This window comes from Xiphias gladius, chromosome 17, assembly GCF_016859285.1.
Source record: "Xiphias gladius isolate SHS-SW01 ecotype Sanya breed wild chromosome 17, ASM1685928v1, whole genome shotgun sequence".
In the NCBI taxonomy this organism is placed as follows: domain Eukaryota; kingdom Metazoa; phylum Chordata; class Actinopteri; order Istiophoriformes; family Xiphiidae; genus Xiphias; species Xiphias gladius.
In genome coordinates this window covers 22,062,259-22,082,068 of record NC_053416.1, presented here as the reverse complement: position 1 = coordinate 22,082,068, position 19,810 = coordinate 22,062,259, and the positions used below count along the sequence as shown (strand labels likewise).

General features: G+C 39.7%; 1 protein-coding gene across 1 annotated transcript in view; it reads left to right on the top strand.

Moving 5' to 3' along the window:
* LOC120802559 (peripheral-type benzodiazepine receptor-associated protein 1-like) overlaps window positions 1–19,810 on the top strand; it is a 61,434-nt gene that overhangs the window by 28,071 nt on the left and 13,553 nt on the right. The window contains exons 6-19 of the mRNA XM_040150490.1: window positions 264–446; window positions 7,209–7,376; window positions 10,636–10,719; window positions 10,868–10,957; window positions 11,245–11,367; window positions 11,467–11,571; window positions 11,824–11,874; window positions 12,679–12,711; window positions 14,515–14,695; window positions 15,599–15,703; window positions 16,135–16,340; window positions 17,684–17,790; window positions 17,885–17,994; window positions 18,082–18,957. Coding sequence (XP_040006424.1) covers window positions 264–446; window positions 7,209–7,376; window positions 10,636–10,719; window positions 10,868–10,957; window positions 11,245–11,367; window positions 11,467–11,571; window positions 11,824–11,874; window positions 12,679–12,711; window positions 14,515–14,695; window positions 15,599–15,703; window positions 16,135–16,340; window positions 17,684–17,790; window positions 17,885–17,994; window positions 18,082–18,957 — 2,422 coding nt within the window. The remainder of the gene's footprint in view (window positions 1–263; window positions 447–7,208; window positions 7,377–10,635; window positions 10,720–10,867; window positions 10,958–11,244; window positions 11,368–11,466; window positions 11,572–11,823; window positions 11,875–12,678; window positions 12,712–14,514; window positions 14,696–15,598; window positions 15,704–16,134; window positions 16,341–17,683; window positions 17,791–17,884; window positions 17,995–18,081; window positions 18,958–19,810) is intronic.

Sequence of the window (19,810 nt, the reverse complement as noted above, 5' to 3'; positions counted from 1 at the left end):
ACTGTTATACCTGCAACTCTTTGCACTCAGGGCTTCATTAAAGTGTTTTCAAGTCAGTTCTAAATTGCAAGAAAATAAGATTGGATCACAATGCACACAATTACAGATCCACTGATTAAGATGGTCATTCTTTGAATCAGGTTAGTAATTTGGGATGCAAAAAATTTTGTAACTAAAATTAAAATAACAATAATAATAACATGCTAAATTGATGACATCATTATCTTATGGCTGCTTTAATACATGTGTATATGTCTATGTAGGGCTCCCCTGTTCCATCTGGCAGAGTGGAATTTGAGAAGCTTCTCAGGGAATCTCAGAGGGAGGTGCTGCGGCTCCAGAGGCAGCTGTCGGTCACATCATCCACACAGCAGCACAACCATAGTCCCGACCCCAGTGGCCCGGAGAAGGGTGGGGAAACTGAGAAGGAGGAGGGGATGGAGAAGGTAAAGTCACCCCCTCATATCAGAGCACAGCACAGCTCCACGCTGACGCCTGTTGGTCCTAAATGACTTTAATAAGTCAATCTTGTCTATTCACACTAAAACTGATGACATCAAATCAACGGCAATTTCAGACCTGAGATCAAAATATCAATGGCTAATCAAATTCCATCATCATTTCTGTGCAGTGAGGATCTTTTTTTTAAAATAAAAAGACAAAATTATCCATACATTGTAAACTATGTCAGTGTAAAAGTGTAAAAACTGTAGGACCTTTTAAAAAGCTGGTGTGATGATACTTGAGCTTATTTGAGGTTAAATATGTGATTGTAAAATGAGCACAGACAAGATCGTAGGTTTACACATAGGACCATTGATGGCATTGGTAATACAGTTTATTTGGGATTATACATTGTTTGATAATGCAAACTTTTTATGAAACCTAGTATATGTTTATGTTGGCATGGATGCTGTTTTGCAGTGTTATGTAATGGCTTGTCGTTGGACCCGATACTAATCTGCCACAAGCCATAATGAGATGATTCCCTGTCTTGAACTTAGGCCTGATCAAAGATACTGAAGTCACACACTCTGATCCTTTCTGCATGTAATACTGATCTCCTCTTTATTCAGTTCTTAGAAACAGTTCTGCACCAGTGAAGTGATGCTCAGAAATATCAGTCACTGGCCAAAAATGTTTAAATTGCACATATTCAGTATCATAAATATATGAATAGGTTACATAATGCCGTATGGGTATTATTTGTAATTTAACATTTTATTTAAACACACCAGTGAACATCTGTAATAGGGGAAAATGTAATTTCACCGGTGTCCTTTTGAGAGGTACATTTTAAAGGTACAGTTTTGTTGTATTAATATACAGTTTCTTTTTTTCTTTCTTTTTTCTTTTTTTGCAAAATTCTCCATAGCCTGTAAAGTAGAGTAAAATTATCTGCCTTTGGAGCTCAAATGAGAATGCCGATTGTGGTAATCTCTCGTTTGTGGGACGCACACACGCACTCCCAGTGGCACGCGCACACCCAGAAAGGGGCCATGTTGTGTGAACTCTAATCCCCTCTAACAACAGAATGGTACAGTCCAGTAATCCGCTCTCTGTTGCTGTGGCAGCGGTGAGAGGGTTTTGGGTGGTAGGTAAGACTCCAGCCGCACTAAAGACTTTTCTATCTCGCCCTGCTCTGGATAACTAGCAGGCCAAGGGAATCCTTGACGTTGCCACAGATCACACGAAAGGGGTAGGTTGTCTTATGAGTTTTGTCATCTCTGTGTAAAGGTCTCAGTGGTCTGTTGTAGTTCTGCTTGACTAACCTCATATGTTTCTGCTTGGATGAGAGACTGAAGCCATGCAGGACTCAAAGTTGGGACTGGACAGTGAAAACTAATCAGTGTCATGATGAATTCGGGGTGAGAGAGAGCTGGCTCAAGGCAGCAGGTGTTGCATTTGTGTTAGATATTAAAACCAGCAGTATATCCTCAAAGATTATTAGTATGTTATATCCCCCATGTTAGTACTACAGTATGACTTGGAGCTAAGGGGATTTTTCTTTTAGGGTTCATAGCTATTGTTTTTTAATATTAATTTCCGTAAATTCTGTTTCAAATCCCACCCTTGTCCGTGATGAAACTGCCACTTTCTTATAAATTAGAAAGATGGGAATATGCATGAGGCCTAGTCAAGGACAGCCTGTCAGAAACCTGGTTTTGTAACAGTCATATTTTGGAGCTTCCAGATGTAGAATTTAGATGGACCGACTTAGTGACAGGGTGGCAGAGCGTTTGATTGGTGGACATCGATATGCTCCGTATTAAAAAGAAAATCAACGGCCAGGCCAATCCATTAAGGTGCTTTTAAAAGAAGTGATCCAGTTACCCGTTTCAGTAGTCTGCAGGGATTACACCAATGTGCTTATGGCATTCAGGGCCCGCTGAATGGGATCTGACCCTGCTTTAGTACGCATGGGCCTTTACTTGATCCTTTAGTATACATGGACCACATCAGTGTGAAGTGTCCACAATTGCATCTCACTGTGTGAAGCAGTGTGCAAGTAGAGATAAGCTTCTAAGCAAGGACCTCGTCAGAGAAAAACACATGCAGTAGCACCTGCTGTGGCCTCAGCATGAGGGTAGACTTTAGAGAGGGCTGCATTCTTCATCAGGCCATTTATTTATAATGACTTTACCTATCCAGCTGGATTTGAGTATTTACTCAATATTTCCACTATCCAATTCTTTTAAGTATTATGTTTTTATGCATGCATTATTAATTTTTTTTTTTGGGTTCAGCTTTGTCACACCCCCTCAAAGAACACATCAGTAGAAACAAGACAGGTGGTTTAACTTGTGATTTCTGTGTTTTCTAAGTTTAAGCAACTGCTACTGTTCTTTGTTTTCACATTACGACCTTTTGTCCTGTCTGTCATAACACAGTCAAGCCAAAAAACATACCTAAGCAAGATGCCTCCATCAGCTATAGTCTGTGAAATTTAAGTGAAAATCTGCACTGAAATAAAACATCAAGGGAATGTAAGAAGTGAGCAAAACATTCAGTCAAGCTGGAACTGTTCTTCAAGGCCAGATGGCTTTGAATAATTCTACACTTATACCGTATGTATGCCTCTCTTTGAGCTCAGTGCTTGATTGCATGGTAAACAGGTATAACTTTCGTATGTACTCTACAAATTTCTAACATGTTATATAATATAAGTATATGTTCAACTTATATTGACTAATAAATTAGCTCTACTTAAGGTAAAGGATGTTATAAATTACATCCCTCTATCTAAATAAAACAAATTTGCATGCCTGGAAATATTATGTGTCTGTGGTATTAGCACCCCAAACACCCAATTTAGCATTAACATGTAGAATATTAATGCTTTTTAGCTGTAATTGTTGATAGATTACGTGCAGTGTGAAGTAATTATGGAGTCAGCACATTTTCACTTAGAGCTGCAACCAGTCTGACAAACTAATGCTCACTGATTATTTCATTTGACTCCAGTGGCTTCAGGACCAAAGTGTATTAGTCTACACTGTAAGAGTGTTTGAATGTCTTGTGCTGCTGACTGGGCAGAAATGACATGAATAGTAGCAGAGTGTAAAATAAAGAAAACATTCTGGTATTGTATTTGCACAAATATAATAATGAGCTTTTCAAAGCCCGTATCAATATATTAGAATTGAAGCTGCTGCTAATCATAGCATCCATTCAATTGCCCAGAAATTCCACAACATGACATTGACTGATTGTTTGATAATTCATATTTAATGAAAGACCAGCACGGACACGATAAATCAGCAACTCACTGTGCAGTTAACTATAATGTTACATTTTTGGATATCAGCTTAATGACACTATTCGAAATCAGGAACCAGCTGTAATTTTATAAGGCCTCAAAAAACAAACCATTGAAAATGTAAACAAAACCCTGACCCCTGGGAAATGACTGCTTTCCGTATCCAATCCTTAAACCATGTTCTCTTAAAGGAGGGAATGTTTATTAGAATGTTGTTCAGATCATTCCTGAATATGACAGGGGCTTTATCTTAATGCAATTGTGGCTTGTAATTTCTTAAAGATGTTTTTTTTTATATAAATACACTGAATGACTGTGACCAGTTTAGGCCAATGCAAGCACAAAATACTTGCCAATATGCTGGATGATCTATCATTTTAATGTATAGTCTAATTTAACTATACTTCTTCTATGAACAAAGTTGTTAACTCCTGAGACTGAGTGGTACTTTTGGGAGTCTATACAAATCTTTACAGGGGCTATTTCTAATCATGCCCTGACATGATTCACCCTTTAACCTTCATTAAAATATCATGTAATATATTTTTTAACATATGAATCACTGCTCAAACCTAAAGGAATACAATTTTTTTGAAAATTCACTGATTTCATTACAACTTTATTGAATTGATGAAAAAAATCGACCCAAAATGTATGTGAAATCCATATGAACATTTGTGTATGTACTACTCCAATTTTCACTGGAACGGGGCTATATCGCCTCCCAGACATGATTTGAATTTTAGCATCATCTTGATTTTGTTTCTGCTGTATATGACTATTTCTGCTTGAAAATGTAAGATATTCTGTTTGAATTTGTTGGGGCACATTCAACTCAGGTGATGTTTTCTCTTAATTGTCCATCTGATAGAGAATTAAACATTGATTGCACCATGACCAAGTGAAATCTCTAAAACATGCACAGTTTTGTTAGGTCATACTAAGTCTTGTTAGGTTAGTGTGTTGGCACATAAACCTTTGAAATGATTCATAATAGACCAAGCCTTGGTGTAATGCTCTCTATGACATTCCCTTATTCCTCATAACATTGTATAAATGAGGCGTTATGTAATATTCCCCCTCTGTGTTCGTTCGTCAAAACCCTGTCAGAATTATATCACACGTGCCCTGAACCCTGATTATATTTGTTTTGAACTCATCATTATGAGCTCTCTTTCCCTCACATTCCCTTTACAAAAAGGATTGCTCTTTTAAGGGAATTGAACTGTAGACTGATAGCAATGTATGACATACTGATGATAATATGTTTTCACTGTGTAGTTAGTTACATGAAAATATCTCAACTTGATGAAAGAAAGGTAAAAACAACGACTGTTTTTCTAAGTAGGTATGTTTAATTATTCTCAGTATCTCATTAATGGTATGAAAAGCTCAGGTGCACTTAATGCAAAGAAGGAGTTAAGACAGGAGAAGACCTGCAAAAGTAGGTCTTCTCCTGTCTGTTCAAATTTGCATAGGGATCTTAACTTACTAACGTGTCACTCCCACCTTGCTACATAGCTGCCAGATTATAGCGACAAACTACACACGCTTAAGCCAGCCCAGTGGATAGGTATGAAGAGCTACAAGCTAATTAAGAATCAGAAGAAAGCTGACTGGTTTATCCACCAAATAAAAAGATGGGAATTTTGCCAGGACGCTGGAATCAACTCTTTAATGACCACCAAAAGGAATCGGGAACAGGAAAAACAGTAGAGCACTTGTTCAAGGCGTTTTTGTACAGGGGCCAATGGAATTAGTGCCTCCTGCTGGCCTTTTGTCACCACTACTAACACCATCTGGTCCACTATCCCAAAGATAAACCTAGGATAGCTTTGCTTGACTTTACAGACATGCCACCGAATTTGTGCTGAACAGTCACAATGAGTTATCAACCCTGTGTTGAGGTCTTCTGGATCCGCTGTGATGCTTGAACATACTGCTTAAAAACAACGAACCTTCTCTCTCCCTGAAGCAAGCTGCTGCACGTTTGAAAGGAAGACAAACTTACATTAAGCACCTGCACATTGAACAAACAGATATTTAACTGACATTTTACTGTGCTGTGCCAGAAAAGATTCACGTGATTTTTATGCTGCACGTGGGTGTAATATGGAGGATATAATTATAGTATGCTAGGAAATGGATATATATATTATTGGTATATATAGAATAAAATAATACCAATGAGAATTAGTTGCTTTATGAAATGAAGTGTTGACTTCCATAGAAGCCATTCTGTCTTGTTGTTGCCAGGTTGCGTTCAATGACAGCTTCTAAAAAATAATGGCGACTGCAAAAAACAGCCCCAGAGGGTACTATTTTCCAATCTAGTCAGAAGTCATGTTATAATTCAGTTTCTTATTGGAACTACAGTAGGACTTCATCTCTCTCTGAACCTTCATCCTCTTCACTATATCTCTGCTCCAACATGATAGATCAAATGTCTTGAGGTTGAATTGGTTGGCAGTTTAGCTGTTTCACTTCAACTAAATGGGTGAATACTTGATATCATATGCATGTGTGAAGGAGCCAAACCTGCGTTATACAATTAGAGAAGTGTAAAACAAAAAAATCAAAAAGTTTAAAAACTTAGACACCATGAATCACAAGGAACAACTGACACTGTTATATTTTTGCAAACAGTCCCATTGATCTGAAACAAAACGTATAAATGGGGTTTTGGGGGGTACTTGGCTGGTTTGATAGTACCCCTACATAGAAATTGTCAGTACAGTTTATGAATGTGTGCTGTTTATTGTTCTGACAGTCCCTTTCTTTAACAAGTGGAATGTAGAGTGATATGCCTTTCAGTGACTAACAATGTAAAGGAAAGGAGAGTGTAAAGGAGAGATCCCCCTTGCAGCACTTGGCAGAGTGCCTTTGATCCTGTTATTGGGTCATGGCTTGGCTGCACTAGCACAGTTCTACTCTGAGCATAAGTAGGTTTGCTCTAAAATTAGATACTGATTCCCGACTCTTAACCCTTAACCAATGTCAGCCTGTCCCCCGCACAGATCCCAAATTAGACAAATCATACAAGTTATAAAGATGAATGTGTAGCTGTAAACAGTTAAAAAAAAACAAAAACCAATAACCTACTGTGAAACATTCAAGTCACTACACACAACCTAATTAGAAAGGACAGGTTTAGTGCTAATGACTTCCAGTCATGTTAGAGGCTAGAGGGATTCCCCCTGGATTATTCATTGATTGTAGTTGGACCACTGGGAAGGAGGCTTGCTGCTAATCCCTCACTCACAGCAGGGGGGGTAATGTTTAGTGTTTCTGTAGAGTATAACAATCACACATTTGCTCCCTTCTCACAAGTTGGTCATCTTTTTAGGATCAGAACAGACGCTTTTTAGTACAACACCATGGATGTTGGCTTTTCAAGATTTCCCGTGTAAATGTAAAGTGACTGAATGATTCTTCCCGTCCCTGTTAGGTTGTAGGAGAGACCCCGTGTGTGGCATTAGATGAAGCTCCGTCCAGGTGTGAGAAGACTCCCGGAGAGGAGGAGGAGTCGGGGTTGCGAGTGACGCCCCCACCGGGCCTCAGCCCGACCCCCTCCCATCAGGAGGAACACACAGACGAGCAGCGCCTACAGTTTCTGGTGAGAGTATCTAGTACTATACTTAGCTGATACTTCAAAATAACCCTGTTAACCCTGTTACATGTAGGGGAACATCCATAGCACAACCAAGTAGTGTTTTTCCAGTGCTAACATGCCACATTTTTTTCCCTGTTTGAATTTTAGCATGGAATATTGCTTTCGTGAGGACAAAACAGCTCATGAAAGCAGTTTGTTGATAAATGCTTCCTTAATATTTTGCAACATTATCAAATAAAATATACTAATTAGAGCTGTTGCTTGTTATTGTTGAAATTAGAGGCTTAGCAATGCAGAGTTTTACTAAATGTCACCAACATGGCTTTTAAATCAGTCCTTTCCTTTAAACTGTCATTCATGAGAGTCCTATACATCTCTTAGCAGCAATAATTGCATATTAAGCCTAATTGCAGGGATAGTGCTTTGCTATCCACTGTGCATTTTCATGTGAAACTGAAGCTTGAATTTCAGTGCTGTGACTGAGCTGAGTGCCACTGAAGGAAAAACTAGGGTCAGATTTGTTATGTAATGCTGGGATTATTTTGATCTTGTCCCTTGGAAACAGAACAGTAGCACATTGGTCTTGTTGATTCTACAAGTGGGTCTCATGGCTTAAATAGACCATAGTTCCTCTCAGCTCTGTATTGACTTTCTTTGTCAGCATGGAAAATGGAGATTCCAGGCATTAATTGATGTTGTTTCGTTTATTGTTAGAGCATTGATATTGTACATTAAATCAGCCAAAAACAACTTGTGTGTGTGTGTGAGTGTGAGTGTGTGTGTGTGTGTGTGTGTGTGTGTGTGTGTGTGTGTGTGTGTGTGTGTGTGTGTCTGTCATCATGGTAAAATAACGCCTACTGTACTGTACGGGAACTACCACAGAAACAGGTTTGAGTACTTTGGCAGGGGTTTATATGTCTATCTGTCTGTCTGTGGACAAATTTTGTCACCGCAACAGCACCACACTATGCAAGATACAGTCACAAAACTTTACAGGTGTGTAGTTGAGATCAACAATGAAGACTGAGTTCGATGATGGGTGTGGTCGGATCCATTAGTGACCTGTGACTACTGAGTATTCATGTAATAATGTAGTAATAACTACTGAGTACTCATGGGTCATATTGTCAACATATTGACAGGTGTCCTCGCTGGTGTGATCCCATTACAAGATGGTCTCTAGTTTTTGGATGTATTTAATTCACAAAAACACAGAAAACTTAATTCACCATCATTTTGGCATCAGTCATTATTTCATAACTGTGATTGGGTCTATTAAGATCATATCTGCACTACCCTCAATGCTCTTGAACATGTGTCAATTGCATTTGGAATAGCTGGTGATGTAGTTTTCTGGCAATGAGGAAAAGGTCATAATTTATAAGCTGAAGTACCACTGTACTTTTTAAGAAGTAATGTGCTGCTGTTATATTCTGTTTTCCAAAAAGCATGTACATAGTTTACTCAAATGCGCAATTTCCATCCTAAGCGAAACTGCAGAACTATGAAGGGAGTCGGAGAATGAGCTGATGAGCTGATAGCTGGTGATATAATTTAAATCAGTATGCCTTTTGCTATGCATCAATATATTTAGAACACAGTCTGGCTGGACAAGAAGTACCTTGATTTTTTTTGAGCTTTGTCTTTTTAGTTTAAAGGAAAGGAAATTGAAAATGGTTTAAATGTAGCTTAAATGTTTTTATCTGTTGTTTGTTGAGGGGATCTTAAAATAACCAGCTATCTTTCCTAGAGCATGACTGAGTCATGGGAAAAAGTGGAATCTTAGACAGTGGGATTTCTAAGATGAGTTAAATGAGTTACAGATGTAGGACAAGGCCCGTCAGCTGAGTAAACACTGAGCTCCCACATAAACTAATTTAGCATGCAAGTTATATTTTTAGCCGCTAGCAGTGTTGGTTGGTCCACCACTATGGTCCAGACTGAAGTATCTCAAAAAATATTGTATGGATATCCATGAATTTTTTTTCTAACATTTATGGTTCTCAGTGCATGAATTGTAATAACTGAACTTTTCATCTAGCCCCATCATCAAGTCAAAAGTTAATTTGTCCAATACTTTAGTTTATGACCGACAACTTTGTGGTTAGTGCTAATTAGCAAATATTAAACTAAGATTGTAACCATAGCAAAGATTCATACCTAAACACCTAATTAATGCTAAACATCAGCATGTTAGCATTGTCATTGTGAGCATCTTAGCAAGTTGATGTTAGTATTTAGCCCAAAGCACCACAGTTCCTACTATATGTACAGCCTCACAGAGCTGCTAGCGTGGCTGTTAGAGTCTTAGTCTAGTTTATATCCCTGAATTTGGGAATACCTAAAATATCACCTGCCCACTTATATCCCTTTTTTACCCTTGGCCTTTTGAAAGTCCCATAAAAAATAGAGTGTGCATTTTTTAGGCTACAATACAAAACTGGGTTAGAGAAGAAACAAAGTGACTGACAACTCCATGTGTATCATAGGAGGCACATTGTAGTCTATACCATCCTCTGGGCAACAGACAGCTTTAGGGTTTGGGGAACTGGGAACTCCAAATTGGGAGAAAAATATGAAAAAAGATTAAATTGGAGCCACAACAAATTAACAGTTCAGTAAAAAGTGTCAAACTCAAGTCAGTTCAAACAGACATGTTTTTTTTAGCTTCACAGTCATAATTTGACAGTGCAACAGAGCATCCCTTCTTGATACACATTATTCAGGTCTTCAATGCAGTGACAGAAATACAATCAAGCAAATCAGACCACAGATTGCAGTTTAATTATCATTATTGTCATACTGTGTCATCACTGGTGAGAGTACAGTATCTCCTTCAGTCAGCTGCTGGTGGTCTGCAATTAGCCCGTCTGTTCTGTAGCTTCCCCCCACACAGTCACAGTGGTAATACTTGATTGAGGTCCTGTGGCCATGCTGAAATAAGCTGATTTCTCCTATGTTGGTCCTGCATGTAAGCAGCATTTAGAATAATTAAAGGATGCTAAGCTTTGTAATACCCCATTGCTGCCATGTTGGAGGTCATTATAGAAACTAAAGCCAGTGTATTCTGTATTGCAAATGTAAATGCAAATCATGTGTCATCATATTACATGTTGTTTTTCATAATTTTGCTCTTGTACAGTATATCTTGCTCTTTGTTTGAGAGTTTTTTCTGTTTAAAACCATGTAAAGAGATAGATCTAGTTTCAGAGCCTCTTTCAGATGTTTAACTGTCTTGGCTTTGTTATCATTGTTGGTTCAGGAAAGTGAGCTGAGCAAGAAGAGAAAAGAATGTGAAAACCTTGAGCATGAAGTAAAGAAGCGACAGAAGAGATGTCTGTATTTGGTAAGCAATATTCTTTCTCCAGTATTTCCTTCTCATGTGCTATCTGGTTGCCCTGTAGTCTGGTTTAAGTATTACTGTAGTGGACATAGGGATGACTTGGGAGACATGGATTTCCTCCGTTTTATCTGAACTTCATGTTTCTTAACAGGAGAGCCAGCTTGAGGATGAGCGAGGCAAAAATGAGCAACTAAAGGAGGAGGCAGATCTCCTCAGGAGGAAGGCACAGCTGCTCGACCAGGTCAGTGTCCCCCTGCCCTGTCAACTCCATCTTTTGTTTTTGTTTTTTTTGTTTTCGTTTATAACCTGGATCATATCTGTCATAGCTGTGGTAGTGATATTTTAACCTCCATCAAAGCTGAGATCTGGGTGTTGTTAAAACAGAGTCTAGTAGGTTGAGCACCAAAAATAAACAACTTCTCAGTTTAATTTAGTTTAAAGGAAAAATGACTGATGGAAATGATGGTTATAAAGAGAAGAATTTCCTTTAAAATGATCCAGATAATTTACTTGCTATTATTTCTGAAGACTCGGGCTGAGAATGAGGAGCTGAGGGAAGATCTCTCTGAAGTGACCGCTCAACACAATTCAGTTCTCGAGGAGAACCAGAGACTCCGTGCCAAACTGGAGAACCTAGAGCAGGTCCTTAAGGTACAGTGGTGGTCAGATTCTCTGCGTATTATTTTCAGTTTCACTCCTTACCATAATACTTGTAAAAATTGCCTTCTGATCTTTTTTTTTTCTGAAAAGCATATGCGAGAGGTCGCCGAGCGAAGGCAGCAGCTGGAATTGGAACATGAGCAGGCACTGGCTATCCTTAAGTTCAAACAGGATGAAATCAAACGGTTACAGCGGGTAAGAAACACAACCTCTTGTGCACTCTCCATGTTAACAGAAATATTTTTCCTGCTTAAATCAAACCCCTTACAACCTCTTGGTTGGTTTTAGCCTAATTATGGGAAATGGGATGTCTTGTCCAGCAGGAGGCAACCTTTGGGCACCTATAAAGCACTGAGTTTTGTCAACAGAACTTGCTGTGCTTAGAATTAGGATTTTATGAGCAAATAACCAACATTACACTGACTTTGATGTCTTTTTAATCATCAGGCTCAGTTATTCGCCAAGAGGGAGCATGAAGGAGTGGTTCAGATGCTGGAGGTGAGTTTGTATCACACCACTGTAACTACTCATCAAAGAAGAAAAGCAAATAAATGCAGTACTTATATTTCCATACAGTAAAGCTCTGAGATGCATCCAGGAATTTAGGATGAGTTGCCCATAAAAATCAAAGCTTCCAGTGTTTAATAAAGCCACACAAAAGAGTGGAACTTACTCCTAACATTAGAGAGAGGAGGAGTGTTTTTCAGTCTTCTTCAGTATTTCTTTCATGCGCTACTAGATTTTTGTCTTATGGGATAAAATACAATATACTATTGAAGGTGTTTCTTATCTCCTTTACACCAAACAAAAAGCGTACAATTATCTAATTTTCTCCCTTTTCTGAGTAGACAAAAGACATCCCATTGCCACTGAAGCAGCATGGACGTGCAGTACAATGTGCTCCTAATTCTTATCTAAACACCTGGCAGAGAAGCTGTTGCAGAAAATACTTGTATTTTTGTAGCCCTCATGGGCCTGGAAAACCGTTTGAACAGATGGCTTCTCTGCTGTTTTGTGACGTTTGTGTATGCTCTCAGTGGGACTGTTACACACTTTGAATTTAAAATGAGTCCAGACAGTCAATGACATTCGAAGTCTGTCTAGCTGGCTGTTGATGTTGAATGATGAAAAAAAAAAAGATCAAAAAACCTTAAGTGCTCACAGCAAAAACTCAAAAATGTCACCATCCAAAGTTGATGACTGTATTGATAACTGTAAATGTCTGCTGTATGTGTTTCTAATTTCACACTGTGCATTTTGTACAAAAGGTTGTTCCTAAAAGAAATGTGTATTTTATTTTAGGATTTGACTCAGCTTGTGTTGCGGAGGGAGCTGGTAGAGTATAGTTGCTCCTGTTTTAAAAACTGCTCGTTTCCTTCCTCTCGCTTTGTTTCACTCACTTTCTGTCTCTCTGTTTAAACCCAAAGCATCACAGGAGATGATTTTCCCTCCCAAGAGCTTGAGCTTTGTTGCCAGGTCAACACACAGCCTTTCTCAATCTGTTAAAAACGTTTTTTGAAAGATAATAAGGAATAGCTGTTTTCATGCAAAAGGCAGGTGTTGGCTGCTGAAGGCCAAGAGACATTCTAGCAATACTGGCTCCTGACAGGGATTTTCTCTTCAACCTGGACTCAGACTGCTGTGTTTCTACTTTATTAATATATTTTGTCTTTCTCAGATTAATTTGATCTCAAGCATGTATTTACTTTTATGTATCTTTTTTGTCCTTTGTGTTATCTTTTTGCCAACCAGAGTACACTGGACTGCATGCAGGTACTGTCAACCTTTAACCTGCTTGACCTCCTGGGACAAATTATGTATCTTAGTGTCACAAAATCTTCCCTAGCCCCTGTAAATAGAACCACCCAACCCCAGTCACTTTTACTTAATTCCTTCAAGTTGACAGAACTTATACAGGTTTGTACACCATTTGTGTTTTGAAGATACACTTAAAATGGAACAGTCCTGCAGTAATTACTGTAAAACAGTCTTTTGTCAAAGTTTCGTGTGGCCATAGAGGCCAATTTGATGCTCATGCAATGTTTTAAGATTACCCAAGTGTGTGTGAATCAGGACATTCACGCTGTGTATCACAGTGTATCTGTGGCACAGTTATCGCTCCTGAGCACACTTCTCATGCTTATCATGCTGGCTTGTTATTTGATGTTATTACAGTGAAGTAGGATTTCTTTTTCTGTAAACCCATCACATGACTGAGTCAGATAACTGTTTGTAACAGAGAATTAATTACATTTTATTAGTGACTTATCTCAGTGTTGAACTACTCTCTTCCACTTCAGCTCAGTTTAGCTAGGTAACAGTTAGCTGCAGACTCTGGTTTGCGTAGGTGAGAACTAACAGGAAATGTTGTTTAGACAGTTTCATGCAGAGGCTTTTGTCAGATCAGCCTGCCAGGAAACTCCCACCGCAACCGGAAGTGAAATCAGCCGTGTATAGAAACTCAGTAGCGCTCAGGCTTACTTCTGTAGTGTTCTGGCAAATAATACTGATGTCTAGTGATTGCAGTGTAAGACAGAAGCACAATATGTAACTTCTCATAACCTATGTAACCTTCCAGCTCTGGTTTTTACTACTGTTTCCTGTCTTACCAGAAAACTACCCGCCTTTCTTTCCCTCCCATTTGCTTCCCACTGAGGCTGTAATTGCTTGTCATTTGTGTTTGCTGCCTTAACGTATGTTTCAGTCACAGCTTATATTGTCTGTCTCCTAGAAACCTAACCTCAGATTTTTATACTTTGTTTTATAATAAATTCTTTGTACCTTATGTAAGCAGCAGTGTATTTATTGTATGTCCACCCAGCGAGATAATCATAACTGTAATCAGATGTGAAATTTGATGTGTCGAACGTGTGTACATTGTAAAAAAAGGTTTTCCATAGTTGCCAAGAAAATGGCTGTATAGGGATAAAAGGTTTCTGCATGACACTGACAATTTATAAAAACAGTTACTTTTTCTTACTCTTACAGGGTCAGATCATTCCACATGACTAATGTATTAAAGTAAACCAGTTGCGATTCTTTTAAAGGGGAAATTCGCCTTAAAACACATGCCCCTCCTGTGCATAGAAGAAATGTAACTTATATCTGTTCTCTGTGCTTGTTACGCCTCATGTGTAGTCAAAGGTACGAGAGCTGGAGGAGAAATGTCGCAGCCAGAGCGAACAGTTTGGCTTGCTCTCCCAAGAGTTGGAGAAGTTTCGACTGCAGGCCTCGAAGGTGGACCTGGCCGGCTCTAGCCTCCTCAACAATCCCAGCCTCTCTGTTCTGACCAATGGGGTGGGCCTGACTACAGAGCGAGGTGAGCCACACCTCCATTGACAAGTATTCACACCCAAAAACACAACATATTCAGCTGATGATAGATTCTGTGTTGCAATTAGATGTACTTCAGAGGATTCTTAGTGATTTTTCTTGTGATAGAAAGGGTATTTAGCAACCGAGTGACAAACCATGTGAAAAGAATATGTTGCCTTGGTTCATTTATAATATCAGCAATGCATATTAGCAAAATGCTTGGTGTAATTGAACGACTTTGATATTTTGGCAAATACATAGTGATGTCAGCAACCACATTTCTTTGGCTGATGACTCTCAGAGCAAAGGAATAAGATCGAAGTGTCACATCGAGTCAAGCTATATGCCTTTCAAAATAAACTTCTAGTAAAATCACTGTCTGACCATAATTCTGTTTTCATAGTATATTTTTCCTTTTAGTTTCAAAGGAAATCTTGTCACTAATAGAGGAATTGAGTCCATGAACAAAATAGCATCAAAAGCATACAAAACCTTTTTTTTTTAAAAACTTTCCCATCAGGGATGTGTCTGTTCAGGTTTTAGTATTTCTGTGTTATTCATAGGGATTTTTAAGAACTGACTTTTAAGTTTCCTTTTAAACAGTAAGGGCACATGAAATTGTGCCTGAAATTATCTTAATGCCAGGGTATTTCCTTTTTGTATCAAAAAAAGAGATTGAGCATAATAACTTACATTTCACCTGTGTGTGTGTGTGTGTGTGTGTCACATCTCGGCTTCTTCTACTAAGGCTGTGAATTTTATGCACAGGCATTTTAAATTAAAATGCGATCCCATCCACAGCTGCCTTATACGTAAAAACAGCGCAACTCTAGTCAAAACTGTTCCTACAGTTTGTATCCCACAAATGTATCCAACCTCTTTCTCCTACACTGTTCATGTGTTTTAGACTGCACTGGTGGCTCATGGGATATGGTGTCTCTGGGTGAAATAGCCTTCTGGAGTCTCGAGGCAGGTGACACTCTCTCCTGCCCTGAGGGTAATGATCCGCCCGGTACGCTCTCTGTCTCTGTTACTCATAATATGTGTTGGGCACCGTCACAAAAGCACGGCATGTTCTAGCCTGTCATCTCACCTACACCGTCCCAGTCCAACACTGTAACAGAGCTTGTGTGTGATTTTCAACATCACATGAGGGTCAGAGAAATGTCTGTTGACCATGGACCCAGTTAAGCCCCTTAACAGTGCTGATGTGACACACGTTGCCACAAGGTAGTGTGACCTCTGACCTCAGACAGATGGAGACAGGATTTTTCTTCCACTGTTTAATCAGCCAGGTTCAACCTTGAGCCTCCTGCATGTCAACCAGTAACCTCACCCACCTAGCTGCTCGTGGATTCAACCAAGTTAACCAGTGAGAGGGCTGGAGGTGTCTGTTAAAGTCATGGATTATGTATTATCCTCTTCCTCTCACTCTCCTGCTAGATGTGGCTGCTGCACTGCGGATGGGGTCCACCCCGCACGCTGCAGGCTTGTCCAGGGTGGAGCGCTCGCCTGTCACCAAGCATCGAGAGCTGCCCACCATCAGTGTAAGCAAGTCAGGCTCTTCCTCCAGCAAGTCAGAGACCACACATCTCACCCCCAAGTCTGACACCCACCTCAGTCCGCACAAATCAAGCCCAATACATGAGGTATAACCTTGAGAATGTAAAGTGCATCTCTTGATACTCGTTTCAGAATTCATACTTGTTTTTTTTGTTTGTTTGTTTGTTTGTGAATTTAGATTATATTATATGGTATTATATTATATTACATTATACTTTATTTCCATGCATTAATAATGTTTTACCACACTGATTGTGATTATTAAATATAGTTACTACAACTACTTTTGGTTCAATTTACTCACATTGAATGCAGTGTTATACACTTTGCACGGAAAGTGATTTAATGCTGGTAATTCTAGCCAAAAACAGAAGTCACCTCTCACAAGCTAATAAAGTTTGTAAGCATTGGTTGAAATTATCTTTTTGAAACCCTGACTAATATTGCTACTCCATTTGAAAGCTGCCAATAGCTATTAATATCTGTTAGCCAAATTGGTTTACTTTGGACCCACATTTGATGGGTTGGTTGGTGTTGAAACCCTGGTTGTAGGTTTGTGAAAATGCTCCTTTGGTCTCTAGATGTTCATCCAGGTTATGTCACTGCGCAGGGCTCCTGCTTGCAACATTTCTGCTTTCCTTGTCTCTACATAGACAGGCAGATCACTCATCAAGATTACCAAGACGGCTATGCGAGAGCACATTGATTGTGTGGATTTAATGGATTAAAAAGCCGTCCTTAGCCTCTGTGCCATCTCACGCGAGTACAGACTATAGCTAAATACACTAGTCTGCTCATACATTAGAGAAATTGGATCTGCTGCCATGATTTAGTATTTTTGTTGTGCCATGTCTCCAAAGAGTCAGTCTCTGGTCTTGCATGGCAGACAGGTTGGTGGTCTTTTCATCTTGTCACTCATCTGCCCACAGTTCAATAAAGCTCATATTTAGTGAAATAATCCACTGGCCACTGTGGATTATGAAGGTTATACAGTAGTAGTTGTAAGTGATTATCCTTAAAAACGTTTTCCCAGGGAGCTATAAATAAACAATCTCTCCTATTGTATTGTGTGTAGTCGGTATGAATGGAGCTCAAATTCCACATGAGGTATCAAGGGGATTCTACCAGCATCAGTGACTCATTAATATTAATCACCACATAATAAGAATATTGTTCTTTCATGTGAGCAGTCATTTGTGGTGGCAAATAACTAGTTCTGTATTTACAGTAAATAGATTTTTTTAAGGAAATTTCAAATACGATGCTTGTTTATTTCAGCCATTTCACAATGGTCCACCTTGTTAGAGGAATAAAAAATATGTTTGTTTTTTTTTCTGTCCTGTTATTCACTTTTTTATGTATTTTTCTGTAATCAATTCATGCAGTTTAAAGGTCCTAGTGACTCACCGTCTGTTCATGGTGTTCTCAGGTGGACACTGCCAGTGAAGTAGAGGAGCTAGACATTGACATGGCCCCGGCACCTTACACAGCCAGCAGAGTAGCAGCAAAGCTGCAGGTTTTCATTGCAAGATATAGGTAAATATTATAGTAATGTAGAAGCCAACTCACTACATCATCAGTTTGCTAATATGTGATGAAAATTACTTCCGGGCAAATTTACTTTCAACAGCTATAATCCTTATGATGGCCCCAACGACAACCCTGAAGTGGAGCTACCACTTACTGCTGGAGAATACATCTATGTGTATGGAGACATGGACGATGATGGCTTCTATGAAGGTAAGCCCAGACCATAATATGTTGTAGCTCCATTTTCATGTTCCCGTCTGTACTTGGTATTCAATATTTTACTGTGGTTCCTTTCAGGTGAGCTGATGGACGGACGGAGAGGGCTGGTCCCCTCTAACTTTGTGGAACGTGTATCAGACGACGATGTCATGAGCACTCACCATCCAGAGACAGGGGACATTTCCCATAACTCCCTGCTAGACAGCAGCCTGCACAGTGCCAGCCACCAGCATCACCTCCACATGGGCGTCAGCGCCTCAGAAAGGACAGAGGCCTCTGCTGCTTCTGGCCCTGCCTCAGCCCCCTTGGACTCAGCATCAGCCTTGGCTGTCCCAGCCCCCCTCACCAACGGCCTGGACTTGGATTTGGAGGAAGTGGGAGTGGACACTGTGCCTTACCCACGTAAGCTCACCCTCATCAAGCAGCTTGCCAAGAGCATCATCATTGGCTGGGACCCTCCCTTGGTGCCGGCTGGGTGGGGCAATGTGTGGAGTTATAATGTGTACGTGGACCAGGAAATGCGGTTCAATGTGCCCTTCGGTGCCCAGACCAAAGCAGTGCTGGAGCGGCTAGACATAAACCTCAAGGCCTACCGTGTGTCAGTGCAAAGCCTGACAGAGAAGGGCCTGTCAGACCAGCTGCGCTGCAGCATGCTGGTCGGTCGGGACGTTTGTGTGGCACCCACGCAGCTGCGTGTGGACAGGATCACCGCCACCTCTGCCAACCTGACCTGGCTGCCTAGCAACAGTAACTATGTGCACATTGTTTCCTTGAATGAGGAGGAGTGTGAGCTGGTGAAGGCTGGCTGCTACTCGCTGTGCCTCAATAACCTCTTGCCCAGTCTGCAGTACACAGTCAAAGTGGAGGCGCGGCCACACCGCACACCATGGGAGTTACCAGTCGAGCGACGTGAACACAGAAGCACCATAATCACCTTCACAACACTGATGGCAGGTCAGGATTTAGTATTTTCTGTATTATCAGAAGCTCTCTGTAGGTTTCATTCTAACTACACTTAAAAATAGTCTATGGGTCATCAATGAACCAGATTATTTTCCCCATTCAAAATTAAATCAAACATTTAAGTTAGATAAAAGTAAGTACAGAACATGTAAAGATCAGTCTGGCGCAAATGTTTGATCCAGAACAAGGAATTTGGACACTTTTTCTAAAAAATAATTGCAGTTTAACACTGTAGCTTTGTGAAAATGGCTGATGTTGTTAGGTAATTCATATACAAATATTTTACCCACACAGCACAACAGTTTGGCAATCTGGAAATACAATACTGGTATAGGATTTGTCATTCAAACATACAGTATTTACTACAGAGAAAAAGAATAAAATGGCTGGACCTAAAAAAAACTGTATAGATTAGATACATGTGTATGTGTTCAGTAATGCAAACATCAGTCTTTTGTGTGGAAAATGTACATTAACTGCATTTCAGAATGAAAAAAAATCACACACATCCCAGATAGATGATTACATTCTCTGATCTTGTTTCATTCACTAAAAATGCATTTCAAGTTATTTTTGTGTATAAGCCGCGTGTGTGTGTGTGTGTGTGTGTGTGTGTGTGTGTGTGTGTGTGTGTGTGTGTGTGTGTGTGTGTGTGTGTGTGTGTTGGTGTGTGTTGGTGTTTGTTGGTGTTTGTTGGTGTTTGTTGGTGTTTGTTTGTGTGTATCTGTAAAATAAGAAATACACCTGAGTTCCTATTCAGAAGCTTATCAAACCTTTGTGTAGATTATATGATGAGCAATATACTTGAAAGATTTTTGTTTGTAACCATATGCACATTTTGCCA